At 40.1% G+C, this 20,745-nt stretch overlaps 1 protein-coding gene across 4 annotated transcripts in view; it reads right to left on the bottom strand.

Moving 5' to 3' along the window:
• The window catches only part of wdr7 (WD repeat domain 7), a 134,586-nt gene that overhangs the window by 29,930 nt on the left and 83,911 nt on the right, over nucleotides 1-20,745 (bottom strand). For 3 of the 4 annotated variants that reach the window (XM_084746563.1, XM_084746561.1, XM_084746562.1), the window contains one exon: nucleotides 14,642-14,869. In XM_084746563.1, the coding sequence (XP_084602689.1) occupies nucleotides 14,642-14,869 (228 nt within the window). Of the gene's footprint in view, nucleotides 1-2,237; nucleotides 2,430-14,641; nucleotides 14,870-20,745 lie in introns of all 4 variants that reach the window. The other variant, XR_014772664.1, reaches the window with a different exon arrangement.

The raw sequence follows: 20,745 nt of genomic DNA, 5'->3' as shown, positions 1-20,745 counted from the left end.
GGCACATTAAAATGTAATGCTAGAGGGACGTCTGTAGAAATGACCATAGATGGGTTTCTACAGGGTCATACTTTGAAGCACTGGCTAAGCTGCTGAATTTAAACAGATAGGCACCATTTGAAACAAAGGAACTACCATAAAGAAATAATATCTTCTTATGAAGAAAATCCTAACGAATCCTAATGTTTGAAATTAGGTTTGGGTAAAAATGATTCAACTGTGGTGCAACACACACACACACACACGCGCACACACACACACACTCTGAGAGGATAAAGACAGCGAGCAGGATGGAGGTCACTTCATAGCTGACCTGACATTTGAGCCAGTCTCTGTGGGGACAGACTGACCATTAAGACTCCAGAAAATATCCCCATCCCTCAATAACACCCCCTCCCCCAGACACACACACACACACACACACACACACACACACACACACACACACACACACACACACACACACACACACACACACACACACACACACACACAAAAAAAAAACCCCATTTCCCCCCAGGTTTCTGTCTGTCTCTCTGCCTGTCTCACCCGCTGAAGCCTGAGGTCCAGAGCTTTTAGCAGATTCTTTGCAAAGTGCTTCACAAAGATATAGTCAGAGAAAAATCAGCACAGAGAGACAGAGATTAAACATCTGGTGTCTAGGAAAGACATACATCTCCTGCTGCTTCTGTGGCACTTTTACCTTCTGCTTAAAGTCAGTTATTCTAAATTAACTGGTCATTTATTTATCTAATCAGAGTCAGTGATGGGTACGCAGAATAATCTGGTCTGCAACTGTGAAGCTGTAAATCTACCAAGCAGAAAGTTGCTCTCTGGGAGTCTACATTAGCCTCAAGAAGGCTCTTTTCTTCTTCTACTGTCCACTCAGAGATCAATACAGTTCATTGCATTTTCGCTTGAAATGTAAATGTTAAACAGTCATAATATGAAGAAACATATCATCTAAAACAGATCATTTACTTTAAGTATTTATAATCCTGTGGTGGATCTAAAGGCCCTTCAGTCTCCAGACACACACAGCTAATCTCATCATCTGGATCTCCTGGCATTTCATCATCAGCCCTCCTGCCTTAAATGGCAAAACCCCCTTCTTTATTGGTTTATATACACACACACACACACACACACACACACACACACACACACACACACACACACACACACACACACACACACAGCCTATGGAGAGGGCTATGAAAGATATAGCTGGAGGCTAACCATGTTAGCATTGCTGTGTACCATTGTTGTAATATATACAACCAGCGACAGATTGCGCCAGCTAACTGTGTTAGCATCGTTGTGCTATGTTGTTATGGGTGACATAGACTGAAAGAGATGGACATCGGCGCTAACGCTGTTAGCAGTTTTTTTTTAGGTCTGCTGGAGTCAAATATGCAGAGTAGATTTGTTGTTAGCAGAGGTGGGACCAAGTTAATCTGAAGTCTTTACAGTGAAGTCCCAAGTCAAGATTGACAAGTCCCAAGTCTTAAACTTTAAGTTTCATGTCCTAAACAAGTCAAATGTAATGTGATTTTTAACAACACTGAAACAAAATGTTGAACGTTTGACATACAACAATTTCTTTTTGACGACCATATAGTTTTTGTATGTGTTTGAGTTTTTGTTTTTGTACTGGAGCTCAGAAATATGATCTTATTTCTTCATGGTTCTCCTCTGCAACTTTTTTAGGTGCTGTCAGATTGGTTCAAACTGCAAGGTGTCCCAATATACCGGTATTGATGATAACCATGATATTTAAAAAATGAAATATTGATATCATGTTAATAATGCACGTTATAAAATAATGTAAATAATCCAGTGCCTCTTAAACATACAGTAAGCTCTTCAGTCATTTCCATTTCTTTTGTTTATCTGGCTGCCTTTTCACTATCCATGAAGTATAAATGTGCTTTCTTTACATTTTTGTAGTTATTTTGAGTCTAATTCTTTTACAAAAAAAGAGACAAAATGCACAATAAACAAAGGAAAACACAAATTTGAACAGTTTTTTTTCTGTTTAAATCTTTAGATATTGTGATGATGTTATCAATGTTATTGTGAATTCTTTTGCCCATTATAATTGTGTAGTGAAAATCTGATATAGTGACAGCCCAAGAGGGTGAATCTGGGGAAGTACATGTTAACTTGCCGAGAATGAATAGTGTTAGTATTAAGGGAAATTAATTGATTTGTGGCACACTATTTAAATCACTTACTTTTAAATCTTTGGACTCAGGGGAAAGCATCAAGTTTTCAAGTTCTTGAGTCATCGGTGTTAAAGTCCAAGTCTAGTGGCAAATCTTTCCACACCTCTGTTGGTCAGCATCCTGTGACTGAATCAGTGATAGGGTGCTGAACTCTGACCCTCAGCCGGTGAGCAACATGATGTGAGCAAACAGCAGCAAGAGCTAAAAATCAATCATGTTTTGTTACGTACATCAATATACATACAAGCAGTGGACTATAAATACAGGCAGTGATGAAAGGCTGAATGAACTCTGACCTCCAGTTAGTGATTATTACAAATCATCAAGACCACCAGCAGAAATCAATGACACTCAGTTAAACTATCCCTTCACACTTTTCCCTCCTAATTCTCTTCAAACATAAATTAATTTGATTCTAGTCATACATATCCTGAAAAGTTTTTTTTTTTTTTTAATGCTCCCTTTTTTTAACTGTAGTGACTGAGTACTGACAGGGTGCATGACTGGTACAGCTGAGTCATGGTGACTTATTTTCTAGTGTGTCATGACTTTTTCTCAGTTACTTTGGCATAAGACACTGTGCAAATCTCATATATGCTCCTCATATTCTCATTGCAGTATATACATTTTCTGTTGTAGTTTTACAAAGAATTCAATCACTTCCTTATTTACTTTTTTTGTAATACTGATTGTATCAGCTTTCATTTGAAAATGGAATTTTTCTATTTTAAATTACCAGTACACATGAAAGAACTCAAAATCCCCCAATGGGCTGATCCTCATACAGGGTGCAAAGTCAATCTGTGTTAATTCTTCAATATTTTGTTGATGCCACACTTTCAAAATGATACAATGTCATTTAATTAAAGTATTGCAAGTACCGAAGCTACAAAAAAATCAGGATCTAAATGCTCAGTCAAGACCTCAGTTTTAGTCTTTATTGTGTGGCTTGAAATGTTGCCTGCAGCAAAACCAGACAGTGTTCAGTGACTTTCTATCTGCACGACACTGTGTGTAAGTTGATCATAAAACAAGAAAAAAAAAGATCCTACTTTTGGTAACACAGCCATCATTAGTAAATAGTAAGGTTATAGTTCATTAAAGTCATTTTACTGTTAATAAACAATGAAGACCTAATAATTAATCATATATTTTATGTTATTTTATCATTAGCTTGAGCAATATAAAATAACTTATTTATATTAATTTATATTGTATTTTAGATAGAATAGAACATTATGACGATTACATTAGTACAGATCTGATTACAAATTATGGCATTACTAATAATTAGTAAACATAAATAATACCTTTGAACTAAAGACAGGCCGTCACTGTAAATAAGAATGTTCTAATTGACATGCTGAGTTAAATAAAGGTAAAAGAAATTAATAAAAAATGATAATTTAAGCTTCTAACAGGGGTTTTTAACAGGTTATGAAATGATATGAATTTATTATTGATGCCTCTATATGATCTACATGAGATGAGACTATCTATGAGAAGATCACAGGTAAAGTTACAGTGAGCAGTATAGTCAGGAGGAGATTTTTATTTAGATTAATTTTCTTTTGATGCTTTATCATTATTATTATTATTATTATTATTATTATTATTATTATTATTATTATTATCATCATTATTATTATTATTATTATTTTAATCTTAGTGGAAACACTACCACTTTTGTCCACAGGGGCCTCCAAAAATAAACACAATATGAAAGTTCCTTTTGGCAGCTTTAACTATCAATCTAACATTTATTAATGATGGTTATTATAAAGTGCAACCAACCTTTTTGGTGGTACCAAAATATCAAGTATTCATTTATTCATTCATGAATGAAGTTTAAAATTCTGATTAAAGATCACAAAGTACTTCCTGAATTCCAAGGCACTGTGTTTTGATTTCATTGATTAGATTACATCTCTTATGAGTCTGATGTATGATTTACCTTTAATGATCACATTTAAATACTATTTTACATATTTTCTTCTTCTTTTTAAATTGTATTTATTATATGGATGCTCTATGAAACTCACTGAATTACCCGTGTATGAAATGTGCTACAAATTTGCCTGCTGGCTTAAATGCAAAAAACAGCAGTAATGAGGCTTAAAGAAGTGTAACATGCAACAAACTGTCTGTGTTGCACATCTTTTCTGTTCTAATTGGAAATCAAATTAACATTAGCTTCAAATAAACTGATAATCAATAAACAAACTTGGTGGGTGACTGTGTGGGAGGATGGTGAAGGGGGGTCGGTATGATTTAGGCCTCATGGGGCAAAAGGTGACCAGTCAAATCCAGACCGCTGACACTGTTAATATGTGTGTGTGTGCTCTTCACACAGTGATCCAGCAAAACTTCTACACCCCCCCGACACAGACCAAGCCTCAGAGGTCAAAGTTCAACGCTGTGCTGCAGTGACAGTGACTGTGGGTGGGCATGTGTGTGTGGTGTGTGTGTTCATAATGAACCTGGTGGAGGTTTAATCTGACTGCCATATTTGTATTTATTTTGTTTTTACCCGGCCGTTAACAATCAGAGCTGTAATTGGCCAGATCGAGATTTTAAAATTTACAGTCCCTCCCTTCCAGTCAGGGAGCAGGAAGTGAGAAAGGTCCGGTCTAAGGTCCATTTCTCATGGCGGACATCTTTGTTTAAAGGCAGGCCCGTACACAAATGAACCGATAGCTATTGACAAAGCATCAGCCGGCCATAATGAGCTGTTAGTTAGAGCAGTAAACATGTCGCATTAACACGGAGAGGGTGATTAGAGCAGGAGGAGCAGGAGGAAGAGGAGGGAGGAAGGAGGTAGGGAAGTAGCGAGTGTGAAGTAGTGACAGATTGGTGACGTCTAAAGTTTACTAGGCCGAGTCGACCGCTAACAGGCTTCCTACTTTCTTTCCTCCATCTGCCCTGCTCCTCCTTTCTCTCTCTTCCTCTGTTTGAGCTTAAATGAGAGGTGAAGGTAAATCAATGTTGGGGACTTGGTTAGTGGATGAGAGCCGGATCAGACTGGCTGCACGGAGAGGAAGAGGGAAAGAACAACAAAACATACAAAAAGAGAAAGAATGAGAGAGGGGGAGGTGCTGTGGGTGATGTTAAAATCTATATGATAAAAATACATTTCAAAAATAATGAGCAGTAACTGCTCAACGACAACTGCATACATGAAGAACACCTGTGTGACAGTCCACCACTGACTGGTAGCTAGCAAGTTGGCTAGTTTGGCTGGCTATTGTACTGTCACAGCATGTTCGTGGCTAATTAGCATGTTAGCAGTTAGCTTGCCAGCTGCAGTAGTCCAGCAAGTCGTATCTATGTCACCTTGCTTACAGCACCCCCTATTTTTTTGCTAGCCAATATTAAATCCAAGCATGCAGCTAACACTAACATTTTAAAGAAATTATTAATCATTATAACAAAAATAATAAATCTTCTAATTAATATATATAATATATTATATATAATATATATAATATATAATAGCCCAAGATTTAGCTGATGCAACTACTACTATGCTTAATGATTGGCTAATCATTAATAAATGTACAATTTTACACAAAATTTTAATGTCAGGACATAAGTAACATCTTCTAATCCTAAAACTGTGCTAATGAAACAAGTGATATTAACCTTGAAAAGTTGCTTACCACTTGTATGGGGAAATATTTGCAAACCAATATCGTTAAATTGAGAACTTTCTTGAAAACTACTAAATCAGCAGAAAAAAAAAGTTATTCAGTACTTTTTTAAGCTTATTTCATCAGTTGGTAAGAAGAGTAAACTGGTTAAAAATATATTCTGAGAAACATTTCGACTGGCCATGTTGTTTGATTGGCCCAAAATAATAGTAGCCAATTTTCCGTCCAACAAATTTCCACACAAGTGGCAAAATGACAGTGAATGCATGTTTCCCTGCCCTACTGTTATGTTAATATTGGAAGGTTTGTTTTTTAGAGGGGATCAGGGGCAGAAAAGCAGGGAGAGAGAAGAACTGAATGGCTGCTGAGGACAAAGCACGCTCTACCAACTGAGGGGTGCACCATATTAGAGTTCTTTCATCGAGGTAAACAGACACTAATTCACCAGCAAGGTATCATTACACCACTGCAGAGGAGAGCGAAGAGATAATATAATTAAAAGAGTACGGGTCAAACCTCAAATGAACAGAAAAGGTGGAAACTTGTTGGAAATTTGACATTTCTGTTTGTTCAACATGTCCTCATACCTAAACCACACAATAGGTTGATTATCAATGAGTCCAGTATGACTGATGGGGACTACATGTGACATTAGAGATATAGTGACACATAATGGTCACAGTTTGGTTAGGTTTAGGTAAAACTAGATTGGTTTGGTTTAGGAAAAAAACATGGTTTGGGTGAAAATAAGTACATTAACTTACTTACTAATGTAGGTCACAACTTAGGTCATTCACGCAACGCTATGCAACATAAACCTGTCAGTTAGTCAATGCATGAACCCCAGACTCCTGGGTGAAAGTCCTGTGTTTGTGTGACCATCGCAGCATGGGGATAAAACTGGTTGGCATCAGGGGGTCACCTGCATGGAATATTTGGTAGCCACAGAGCAACCCTGGATTGCCGTGAAATTTCGCACAGACATTCAAGGTCCCAGCAAATTGGCACCAGTAACTTTGGTGATTCTGTGACCCACTGACCAGACATGTCCATCAATCCATCCCACCTCCTCCATATGCAGACTTTCTTGTCCTTTATACAGCTCGTGTTATAATTACTACAGCCACAAGATGTTGCCACCTAACAGTAAATGTAAATATGGGTAATAATAAGTTATTTGCACAGACAACCTGCATGTCTGTTTTTCAGGTGAGGAGCAGCCGGCTGGTTTCATGTATTAATTTGAGGTTTGTCACCCCGTCACTCCTCACAGGTCTTAAGTCTTTGTCTCATGATTTACTCATAAGTTTGTTTCCATTGCTGCATTTTTGCCAAAGCTTTTTCCAAAGCTGAGCAATTTTTTTTTTCAATATTCTGACTTCTTTTTTGAAGTTCCAGCATTTCCACACATAGTTTTTATGCACACTTTGAAAACTGACTAGAAATCCACTACATGACAGCATGAACCCTTTGTCTAAAATCACTGCTGATAAAGTACTCATACAACTTAGTTCTATGTATTTAAAACTGCCAGATTGAAAATTTGTTTGGTCTGATCCACAGCAGAGGGCTTCTGAGCTGCAACTAAAACTCAATTTCCGATCGGCTCTCATGAATGTTTTAAAATGCCACCGTTCACAGTGAATGGTCCTCAGAAGGAACTCGAGGTATTTTGACATTTACTGTGAGTGTTATTGTCCAGAGATGGTACACTGATGTACAGTTTGTCTCTTTTATCCTGTCCAATCATATCGTCCCTTCCCTCTGTCATCATCCGTCCTTCCTTCTTTCCTTCCTTCCAGCCTTAGGCTCAATCCACACCCCCCTCCATCTTCCCTATACATTTCCCCCCTCACCATATGAAAACATCAATCTATACTGTGCTGTATAGACTACTGTACCCTCCCTCTCTCTGGGTGGACAGCTCTCATTCATCACGCACATGGCGCTGTATGCCAACAACACCAATCCATCTTTCAATTTCATAACAGAGAGGAGAAGGGGGAGATGGAGAGTGGACGGAGGGAGAAAAACAACAACAACAACAACTGAATGAGAGCTGGAAGAACAGAGCGAAGGGAAGAAAAGGACTGAAGAAACAGGAGAGGAGAAAGAAACAGGAGAGAGCATAAAAAATGGCCTCCGCCACCTCCTTTTTACAGTCATTTGTAATTGTCTGCTTGAGCTTTTGATTAAGTAAAAGCTGTTTTACAGGGTTCAGCCTCTCTGTGGAGCAGCTTCCTCAGTTCAGTCAGTGGAGATGCGCCTTAGTTTGCTCAAATGCTGAAATATGACCTGTGTTTGGGTTAAAGTGACAAGGACCTCTGGTGAGCGAGTGATTTATGAAGAATGTCTAGGAATAACACGATGCTACGGCTTCAAAATCCTCGTAAGGAGCAGGTCATGGTGAATGAATGGGTCAACCAAGTGTGCGACCGTGACATAAGACTGTTGTTAATTTTCCTATTTTCTACAAGCGACCTATGCTGGTTTCTTGTAAATGTAGCCATTAGCTGTGTTTGTATCCAAATAGTTTTATGCTCATTTTGAAGTATTGCATCAGGTCGGTGGAAATGGCAAAATTCAAAAAAATGTTCTCAATTTTTATGCTTGCTTTAGTTGACTTTTGCCTTTTATGCAAAAGAGTTAATGCCCTGAATGGGAGATGAACACTAGTTTCTGATGTAGCGCACATTTAACTCACATGACTGATCAGCTGTTTCTCCTCTGACAGTCTCCTCATGGCTCTCATAGCTATGTAATTCATCCATCATGGCTCCACACAGAACTGTTGGAAGCTTGCTCACATCAATACAGATTTTTTCCATCCTGTTTTCTATGTTGTTTTTCACCATTTGAGGTCCGACTAGCTTGCTTTAATTTACTTTTGTGTTGTTGCACCCTCTTCTTCTGCAACGACATCATGGTTTTCCAACTGGAGAACAGGTGAAAACTACTGTTTATCTTATTGAACAAACTCCTAATGATCACATAAAGTGGTCGTGGATTGAAACAAGCTTTTATTTGCAGATCCACTTGATATTAGGTTAAACATTATGATATATTTAGATGGAAACATGGCAATTGTGACTCTATGGGTTGTGCCAACTTTGCACTCGCCACCTCTGATGTAGCGTTTCACTGAAACAAGGACAGGGGCAAGCTCCACGAGCCTCCTACAGCTCTACTAAACACATATGATTCTTACATGAATCATTTCAAAAATGTGTTGCCAAATCTGACTGCCTGTCTGATTTTGCTGACTTGTTCAGACTTTGTTGATTTGCTTGTCTTTCCTTGATTTATTTTTACCTCTGCAATGGGTAAGTAGGCCATGTAGGTAAAATAATTCTGTTTCTACAAATGAGAGCTTGTTTAATTTTGAAATCAACCTGATGCTCAATTCTGTTTCTGTGTCCGACATCCTGCCTGATTTGATCTGCTCTGTGGAGCTTGATGCAGCTTCCAAAATAGACTTTTCAAAAATAGACTCGGGGAGAGCAGAGATCTGCTTCTGAAACATTCTGCAGTGCTTCTGGTGGAATTACAAGCGTTGTCTAGTATGTGATCAGCTTTGATTCAATCAACACTTAAGTCCCAGACCACTTTGATCGAGCAAGACTCTTTATGGCATCAAACCATTCCCTTTACACTGACACTAGTACATTTTTATATTGTATGCTTGTTTCTAACTGTAGGGCTTCAAGCTTCAGAGTTTGAAGTTCTCATCACTCTTGGGCAATATTTTTGTGAATGAAACTTGCCCGCAAACAGCGTAGAAATGGTAGCCTTACATAAAAAATGTAGCAAACAAACTTCCATTTGCTCATGGCCAGGTGGCATTCAAAAGGCTGAAATAAGCACTTAATGACAAAGTCTGTGCAGAGGGTTTGCAGAATTTGACTTGGGGCACTCATATGAGCAGGCCTCATGGTAAATGTTCTTGCATTAGGTCCATTTTTTTTGGGTGAGAAACAATTTGTCCAGTGTTGAATCTTACCGGTTACCAGTTGATTCCACCAAGCACGGCACGTCTGCACCACGATTCTGATCTGTTCCTCTAAACGGCTGCAAGCCCCATCCACAGCGTTTCAGAGGCGTTTCAGCAGCAGTGGCTTTTGCCCGCCTGATTATGTTTACTTGCTCAGATTTTGTTGATTAGCTCCTCTTTCCTTGCTCTTTGTGCTTCCACCATGGATAAGCAGGCTAAATGGTTAAATAGTTTCGTTTCTGTCTGTCTTTATGATTGTGAGTCTGCAAGGGGTCTTTTATTTTGAAAATTAAATGGATTCTCCCTGCTTTTTCTGACTTCCTGCCCATTCAAGCTGCTCTGTGCTAATTGACACAGCATCCATCAAAAATAGACTCGGCGCGTATTTGAAGCGGAGCAGATCGGAGAGCCACTTCTGGTGGAATCACAAGCATTGTGCAGAATGGCTGTGGATTGCTCCAGCTGCTGTGGTGCAGTATTAACGTAGTCTGCACCATATTTCTTTTCTGGACAAAGTTCTAGTAGGACAGCTTGATGTTAGTACAACATTAAACACTGATGACTTTAAGTTTGGTTTATTCAATTGATGCCCAAATGACAGTCACCCGGTTTTAAAAGGGTGGAGTTTTACTCAAGGCGATCAATTAAATCTTGAATTGTTTTCATCTGATGACACAGGCTTGAGGTTTTCTGCGGTTTCTCTATATGTGTGTGTGTGTGTGTGTGTGTGTGTGTGTTTTGTCCAGTGAATCCACACAGGTGAGCTGACCGCTGTGTACAGGTCCAACTGAGCAGCATCACGCTCCACAGCCTATCAGTGTGAGTGCAGGCTCTGTCGCTGGGCGGACGCCCCCAGAGGCAGCCAATCAGAGCTCGGGAGCAGCAGGATGGAAGAGCAGCTCTGCTTAGTGCAGGTTTGATGCCCACCAAGGTCCAACGCTGCAGGCACAGCGTGGCACAGGCCGGGCTCAGCGAGTGTGTGTGCGTGTGTGTGTATGTATGCGAGTGTGTGTGGAAGTCAGTGCCAAGCTCCTTAAGGTGTCAAGCTTGGTGGGTGAAAATCAATTCCATCTCTCTCCTCACCTCTAATCCAACACTGAAGTTTCTACTTTGTCAGTTGTGTAGTTCTGAGTTTGGAAAAAACGTGATTCTGGACCAAAACAGGAACCACTGAACATGTCAGGATCTGTCAGAAGGTGAGAGGTTGTCGATGACTAAATAGCATGAAACACTACGGCTGCAAATAACTGGTCATAAACCAAAAGACTGGACAAGGCTGGTCAAGGGATCACAAAAGTTCTTAGGGATCATTTGCTGGGACTTTGATTGTCAGTCCATGGTTTAATATTAATCATGGCCAAAAATAGTTGCTCTCTGGCCACCAAATATTCAATGTAGGTGGCCCCACATGGCCACCAACTTTTATCCCCATACTGCAAGCCTTTGCCAACACAAATGTCACAATTCCACAAACATCCAGATTCCTTTGTGCCTTTTAGTTCAACATTCTGGGTTTACAAAGCCTACTCAAGCTGCTAATGCAATCCTTACAGAAGAACCAGGAACATAAGGCGGACTGTCAAAAAAACGAAACAGCAACAAAAGTTTAGGGGTTAATGGAAGCAGGAGTTTATGTGGCTAGAATCTGACACATCTAACCCTCTATGGTCCAGAGGTGCCTCTGGGTACCATACCCATTTTTGGCCCTTTACACTCACACAATACTTCCTTATCAAATTATGGTGCAATACTTTAAAAAAAAGAGGCAGGGCCCTGAGGAAACTAATAGCAGTGTTTTTATTTGTCACATGACTCTCTGGTGGTCATTCTGAATCCCTTCTTTGTGGCCTCCCTCACATGGTTCAGCTCCATCATCACTTGCAACAAAAATGGTCTAAAAACATGTACTTTATTTGATATTTATAGTCAGTCAACTGTGAAAATGTAAATGTTGCCTTGAGGTAATACCATCCCATTACGGATTCCACCATGACATTTTTGGTATTGGGTATTTAGGTTTGTATACTCTTCAACTGATATAAGATAAGGTGTAAAATGCAGTGATAACTATTCCATTTTATTTTAATTTTTATAAGCTGTGAGCTGATAGCAGCAACACAACAAACATACTGTATGTCAAGAAAGACGCACCAGGAAACTGAAAACAAGCAAGTTTGCTGAAATATGCCGACACTTTTTAACACAATCATTCCTACAGGCTGTTCCACAATGCTGACTGAGGGTAACGTCCAGGCAAACAAACTCAGAAAAAGAGCTCATATTAAATGCTTTTCAGTTTCATACATTTTAAACTGGTCAGACATTTGAATATTTTCCATTACTACTGTGATAAAAATGTATTCAATTTTTAAACAATAACTAGGGATGGCACATGATTTTTGAATATTCAAATAGTCATTAAAATATAAAAAAAATTGAGTAGTTCATGTGACTATCATTTTGTCTTTTAAAATCTACAAGGGAAAATAGATTTTAAAAGCCATTTTTCTGGAGCCCGGAAATAATGTGATATTACTAGATCTTGCGCCATCACTGGTCCAGGTAAGTTCACCGACGCAACATCTGCAGACTCTGACGTATTTTATTTCAGAGTGACAGGCTGTTTACTGAACATTTACTTGCTCAAAATGATCTGACACCGGAGGACAGAAGAGCTGATTGGACAAAAAGTTAATTTTTGATGACAACATCTGTGTGGATTTCAGTTCGCCTGACTGCTACAGAAGACTGATATGTCCAGCATTAAATATTACAATTACACAGAAAATTAGTATTTTATACAACACGTGGTGTTTGTTGTCAAAATTATGAGCCAATCAGAGCCTGTCAGCTTGTCAATCAGGTGACAGCCAGGCGTTTGCAGTCGGTGGAGAGCAGCTGCGGCATCTGGCACTACAAACTGCAGCCGCCTCGATCTCGTGAGGTTATTGTTGCCCACATGTGCAAGACGGGATCAAGTCGGGACACAAATCTAACCAGCATGCACTATGCGGCGATCGCCGCTGATCAATTCTGCGCAGGCCTGGATCATCTCGAATGCACCTAGTGTCACGGCAGCTGAGTGTCAGCAGATGAAGTTTCTTCAAAAAGCCCAATAACGATGATGGTGTTGATAAAAGAGGTATGGAGGTGTGGATTCTCTGTTCAGCTTGTTTGGACTGAATATTAATTAAAAATGAATCAAAATTAAATGCTATTGAATATGTAATTATTATCATTTTAAAAATTAACCTGATAGGTAAAAATAGATTATGACGGGATTTTTATGACCCTGTCAGTCAAAATGACAGACAATGAAAAAGTCTAGCGCAACCTCTGAACTGGAAAGCCTTAAGTTTGCCGAATTTGTGTTGTTTTAGTATTAGTATATGTAGTATTTAGTATTTCTGTAGCTCATCCTATTGAATTCGGCACTACTATTTTGCTAACACGGCTATTCCCAGAGGTTTGGCTGCTATCGGACTAAACTGTGTAACGCTGCGTGACAGCTAAGAGACACTGTGATATTGCTAAGCCTCATTTGAAGCAACTATATAGTGAGAGTAGGTGATCAGATGCTGTAACAGTTTTTGTCTGTTGCTGTTTGTGGAAGTTTATTTTGCACTGCGAGCTGCTCAGCTTTGTTTCTGTACAGAAGCTGGTGCGGCCTCGGCTATGGCATGTGCGTAATGCATGCATGTTTTGCTGCTATGTGTAAATGTGTGTCTGTGGTTGTGCGAGCATGGTGGGAGGAGGGGGCGGGTACGAACTTTGGACAATTGTCAAATAGTGAATATCGAATAGCATTTTGGCTTAAAACGCCCATCCCTAACAATAACTCTCTTTTGTCATTCTTTACCATTATGGTACAGTGTTACTTTAGGTAACACACCCTATTTTTTTTATTTATTAATTTTTTTGTGTTAATGTGGACAACACAAGCATCACAGTTAAGGAGATCTGTGTTAAGATGCACAAAATTGCCTTTTCTGTATTGTTTTTACATCACCAAATTTAAGGGCTTGGTGATTTTTGGAGTCAGAGCTTCAAACTATTAGCATCTATCCTTGAAATCCAACCAACAGTTATCGAGCTACAGTATTTTACTCAAAATCCAAACTGTCAATCTGTTGGTGGTGCTGGAGGGAAGGTCAGCTGATCAAAAAAGTCAGTAGGAATCAATCTCTGGTGGATCATGAATGGCAGTCTGTTCAATAGCTGTTGATATCTTTGAGTCGAGATGGACCAACTAACACTGCCATCCCTCGAGGCACACCAGCACCGCGGCTTACAAAGAACAACTGGGACATACTTGGTGGACAAACCAAGATGTCCAGGCCCTCATTACTGTTTGTGGAGAGCAGGTCATTCGAAGGGAAGCTGGAGTCAGTGGTTAGGAATGAAAAGGTGGACGAGAATGTTTCTCTGTGTCGGACAATAATGGAGATGGAGGCAGCACAGAGCCAAACAGTGCAGGGAAGAAATTAAAAAGATGAAACAAGATTATAGAAAAATAAAGAATTACAGAGAAAGAAAATCAATAACAGTGTCAGTGCCAATTCTGCCATTGCTGTGTGTCCCACAACTGCTTACTTACTTACTTGCACTCAAACAGTGTTACCTTTTTAAAGCATCTCAAGATTTAGTGGGCTGTTTTTTGTTTTTTATTTCCTGAGTTACAGTATCTGGAATTATCACTCTTACCTGTTCAGATATCCTTCCAAATACAATTGTTGATATCCAGGATATGAGTGTGTTATCTCTGTACTTACATGTGTGTCTGGCCAGTGAGTAGTTGGACGACCCTCCGCTTGTCAGTCCGAAGCCCTCAGGAGCTTGCCCGCCCGCTCGAGCCCGCACTGAACCCTTTGGAGGCTCGATCTCCGCGCCGAACTCAGCCCCAATGACCCCCAGCAGCACGATGGCGGTGGCCTGTTTACGGCGCTCTTCGTATGAGTTGGAGATCTTCTTGGCGTTTGGTGGAAGGTTGGACAGACAACCTGGTGGAGACAACAGAAAGATGAACATGAGTGCCTTGTGGTGGTTCACACTGATCTTTAGATGAGGTATTACACACTTAAATAATTCCTTAATTAGTTGAAGAGGTGTGGACTCATGTCACATAACTTGGACTCGACTTTAACACCAATGACTTGCGATTTGAAAATACTCTGTACCGTCCTCCCAAACCAAAGAATAAAAAGTATGCTATTTAGAAAGTGTGCCACAAGTCAATTCATTACCGTTAATTTCCTGAATCAACTAACGTTAACACCAATCTATTCAATTCCAGCAGTTCGACATTAATCCCCCACCCTGTCCAGATCATTGTTCTGAACCAACTCAACAGCATCCAATCAAGTTGCAGGACAGAACCATGAAGAACTGTTGTTGCATCACTAGGTGCCAGTTGGAAAAAAATAACACCAAAGATAATTTGGTCCACGTGGCAAAACTATGCAGTGGGCCAAAAATTACAGACAGAAAATAAACTTTCAGGCTTTATGCCTGAACGTTCTGTATTTCATAATTGGAATAATTTGTTTCAAATGACATAAAAAGTGACATTACTTCATCTTAACTCATGATCCCACTGCTTTTACTGAGGTCAAGAAAGAATTTTCACCCTCAACACCCCCTTCAGCTTCTTCAGACCCCACAGCACCTGCAAATGGCAAACAACGTTTCCGACAGACTCCGACAAATGTATTTAGAAATATGCACCATGTGCAACTAAAATAATAAGGTCTTCAGACCTACGTTTGGACACAAGACTCCTCCACAAATGACTAAAAACAAAGCAACATGCGATGAGTCTGGGGCTTTTGGAGCAGCTGCTCTACAATAGTATACAATACAGTTCACTACAATAGAGTTTATAGCAGGGATTCTAAATCTTTTCTGGCCTTTTATTTTATCTCCCAAAAATACAGCTACACCTTTATTCAATTATATGTGATTTTATTTAAAATATACACTTCAAAATAAACATGTAGGGAGGTCTCAGTATATTATGTAAAACTTATATTTCAAACTATCAATATATTTATTTTAAATAAAAACAAAGTTTTAAGTTTTAGAAATCTCCCTGAAGCACCTTTGCATTTGAAGTGACTCAAAACCAAAAGCTGAGTATTTTACAATAAATTAACATAAATAACATAACATATGATTCACTACATAACATGTCTAATTGAGGGATTTGCTTCATCTGCCTCCTGTATATATCATGAATGTAAAAAATAAAAAAAACTGCCAACAGCTCCATCTAATGTCTGCCGTATGATAAGGTAATACAGGAACTGAAAAGAAACCAGACCTGCAAACGTTGCTTTCAACATACTTCATTGGTTTTAGTGACTCATTAAATTTTGATAAATTAAGAGTGTTGCAGTCTATTTTGAAAGTTCTGAAGATACTGTAGGTCTGTCTATTTCCTTCTTCTGCAGGGGACATTTTTTCCCTTTTCATTTCTTTCTTTTTCTTCCTTTTCATGGTGAAAGGTGGTTTAAAAAAAACAGCAGGCCTGTGAGTCTCCAGTGAGCCGATAACAACTGAACAGGCACACTTCTATTGTCCTGGTATTAACCATTACTTACACACACACACACACGCAGGCAGGCACACGTCTCATTGTCCCGCTGAAAGCCTTTAGTCACAGTGCAAACACACACACACACACATATAGAGACGGTCATGTTCACAGACCTCTGCAAGGATTTTGGACACGTGCTACTGGAAAGCCTTTTGTGTGTGCGTGTGCCTGTGAGTGTGCGCGGGTGTGGGCGTGTCCGTCCATTGTGTTCACCAAGACGACCCCAAAATAACCCCCTTTGTGTGTGTGCGTGTAACAGGGTCTGCACAGTGGGGAACTGCTGCAGCCCTAAGAGGAATACAAGAGTGTGTGTGTGACCAATGTGTGTGTGGGTGTGTGTCTGTATGAGTATCACAGTGGGAGATGAGAGCTCCTTACACACCTTGGATCAAAGGCCCAATAAGGACTACATAAAAACTGTGCGTGCGTGTGTACACGCACACACAAACGCACACACACCACCTCCACCCCCTGATTTCTATTTCTTATTTTCTCTCTCTCTCTGGATGGGCGAGCACAGCATTATTATGGATTTGTATTGCAAGGGAACAAGCACTTGGTCACCACACACACACACACTCTGTGTCTGTGAGGAGTGAGAGGTGATCAGGCACGCTGGGTGTGATGAATGGAAAGAGAGAGATGGAGAGTTGCTCACTGCTGTGTGTACTTCCTGTTGACCGCCATGGAGTTTTCTCTTCATGTGTTGTATTCGTAACATGAACTTAAATTATGGGAATGATGACTGAAAAGTAAAGAAAGACGACTCAGGATAAACTCAGGAGACTGTGATAATGGCTTGAAGAAAGTTACAGACCACAGTCTGCATTATTTCAGCAGGATTTCCCACAGGGTTTAGTTGTGTAGGCATACTGCCTAATGTGAAATTAAGAGCACCTTCTGCAACATCAGAAAAAAAAATAATCACACTCTAATGGAATACAACATGAAGTTCATTTTGTGTTAAATTCAAACACAGCTTAGTTTGAGTATAGCAGAATTGGCGTCACACCAGCCTTAGTCCAGCTGAACTGAACCCTGGAGTGTTTTGTCCCCGTGGTGTGGCTCACTTGGGTTGGTGTGAACTCTGGTACAGACCAACCAGCCGCTCTCTGGTGCTCCTCGAAGGTGTGATCTCAGAACAATGACAAGTCAACTCTGGAGTGGTTCATTTCTGGTGAAAACACCATTTGGACTAGGGCTGCACAATTCATAGCAATTGCAATAAAACTGCAATATAGCCAAGTTTGGACCGTGATCTTCAGCTTGTGCTGGGGTGAGCAGTACCTGCCTGGGTACTGAGGCCATGTTTCTCTGCCGGAAAAATGGTGGATTGCTCACTCAAGGTTCGGAGTGAGTTTCTGCTCTAAGTGAAGAAGTTGGAAATATCTTAGGGTCTTGTTCATGAGTGATGGTAAAATGGAGCGCCAGATGGAAAAGTGGATTATTGCAGCATCAGCAGTAAAGGAGGTATTGTACCTAAACACTGTAGTGAAAAGGCTTGATTTACCAGTCAGTCTACGATCCAGCCTTCACCTATGGTCATGAGCTTTGGGGAGTGACCAAAAGAATGAGGTCATGGATCCAAGCAGCTGGAATGAGTTTCCTCTGTGGGGTGACTGAGCTCAGCCTTAGAGATAGGGGAAAGAGCTCAGAATAGAACCGCTGCTCCTCCATGTTGAAAGGAACCAGCTGAGGTGGTTCGGGTATCTGATTAGGTGGCTTCCTGAACACCTTCCTTCAAAGGTTTTCCAGGTACGTCCAACTGGGAGGAGACCCCAAGAAATCGCTGAAGGGATTACATATCTCATCTGGCCAAGGACCACCTCAAGATCCCCCAGGAGGAGCTGAAAAGCATTGCTGGGGAGAGGGATGTCTGGAGTACCCTGCTTAGCCTGCTGCTACTGCAACCCAACCCAGGCTAAGCACAAGAAAATGGATGGATAGATGGATAAACAAAGGACAGACGGACAGATGGCTCAAACAAGCATTCGTGATGGATTGAAATCCAAGATGCATTGTAGCCACTTGCATAGCCACTTGGTGTTGTAAAGCTGTGTAACCATTACTGATTTTGGAAAAATGACAGCACAAGTGTGATTAAAAATATAGAAATGCACACATTTAAAAAATGTCCATTGTGTGTTTGTTTCTCAGTCCATTTTTCAGACCCTAGCAGCCCCCTCCCCCCATATTTCCATACTATATCCTGGTGCTTTTTATAATGAGATTGCTTAAGGGCAGCTGTCATTTGGACGAAGGCCCAGCGGCCGGCTCTGATAAATGGATTATAGATGGCATCCATCCCCGGGCCAGACTGGGCCAGTAGATAACAGAATTAGAGATATACTCCCAACCAGAATCACTAAAAAGTTGAGATTTACACAGAGAAGGAGAAAGTACAGAGAGGGAGACTGATCCGGGCAGATGGATGGTTTCAAAGACAAAAGACATTTAGCTGTATATAAACCTGCTTTTTACAGATGGATCCTTCTAAACTATTAGAAATGATGGATGATGGGGATTGAGATTCATTTCTCAGTGTACTTACATAGGAAGGTACAGTATTGGTGTGTTCACTAACCACAGGAAATAAACAGTATCAGTTCTGTCAGACCTTCTGATACCTGACTGGATGGACAACCCTTCCCGCGCTGTCACTGATGTCTGCTTATGATATTCAAAACGGAATAAACATGGCTGCTGTTGTGGAAACCTTGTCCGATTTGTGGGGGTTGAGGGGAGAAACAGGCTGCACACCTACAGAAGCACATTTGGTTTTAGATCTCAAACACCCAATTTATGAAATTACTAAAAATTTATTGACAATATTCAGGAGATTGACAAGGTGGTGACATCCTGCCCACAGTGACTGACTAGTCCAATTTGTCAAGCTCAATCAATTCTCTGGCTGTTTTCTAGACTAAAATCCTGCACTGAGCTTATGAGCTTTACATTTTCTCTATGTGATCAACAGAAAACAAGAGTTTTTATTGACATTTCATTTAAAAACCCAACATAGAACAGACAATTTAATTTAAAAATGAAAACTGACTCCACAGGATAAAATTTAAGCTGACTTAACAACTTGAGGCAACATCATCAACACAACATCACCAAGTCCAGACAAATTATACTGTAGGAATAGAGGCCGCCACCAAAATCCTGATGCATTCATCTGGGTTCAATTGCTACCATGCGCTTACTGAAATAAGTTTCATGAGTAGCAGCAAATGCTGATTGGGTTTTTTCCTCCTTGTTTTTTGTCTGTCAGGCTGCATATGTAAAAGCTGCCTTAACCTTCTGATTCTACGCAGGGGCAAAATCTGATATCAGTTTTGGAGGGGAGGATTAAATTGAATTTCTACTCCAGAGCAGTTCTTGAGGGGAACACCAAAAGCAGTGCTATTACCACACACACGTCATCCTGCAAGCTTCAAACGCTGGTTGATGTTACTGTGGTTGGCTAGCAAACTTCTGCTAACCGCTAGCTAAGATTTAGAGTGACCTGTAACTCAAAGCCGCAAAAATGAAGACTGGTGGCGATTACAAATGTGTTTTAGTGTATTGATTGGTTAGAAATTAACGTAGAGTGAGTACTATTTGCCCGAGCTGTTCATGAACACATCAGGATGTCAAATACCAACATTATAACTTGGTGAAACATCCTTCGCACGGCAAAACAATGAGAAAAAATAAGGAAATACAGGCAGAGGGCAGGTTCTCTGCTGATACAGTCACCTCCACACACTTCTAATGGCTCATAGCTGATGATGACATTTTTTGGAAAAATGTTGCAGATAGGAAATTTCTAACATATCCTTTCTGTGAAGTACCTAAAGAAGGTCAGCCACCAACGTCAGACCTCACTCACACCACACATGTAACCAATCTCACTCCTCATGTTTAACCACCCTAATCAATGAAGGCAAGAAGCACTTGCCCATCAGTACCCAAAACAATTTGGCACAAGATGGGGAGGAGTCACAATCTTTTCATTCTTAAAAAAATGTCCTACTAATAGTCAATAATCAGCACAAGGTCTTTCATTGATTATTAATAATACAGTGAAATGACACAGTTGTGTTTACAGTGATATATTGGGGGATGGGGAGGCAAATCATATTTTTCCCTGGATGGACTGGTTGTGTCCCCTACTGTCCCCCCTGGGATTTCTGCTTATGCCTCTGTGTTTTTCTTGGGAAAATATAATTTATCTTTGTATAGTTTGATTCAGGATGAGTGTATATGCACTGTATAAAGATGACTTCATTGTGTTCT

The sequence above is a fragment of the Lutjanus erythropterus genome, chromosome 20 (genome assembly GCF_056507025.1).
Source record: "Lutjanus erythropterus isolate fLutEry1 chromosome 20, fLutEry1.hap2, whole genome shotgun sequence".
Lineage (NCBI taxonomy): Eukaryota > Metazoa > Chordata > Actinopteri > Lutjaniformes > Lutjanidae > Lutjanus > Lutjanus erythropterus.
Note: the sequence above shows the minus strand (reverse complement) of the source record. Positions and strands in the feature narration are given on the sequence as shown.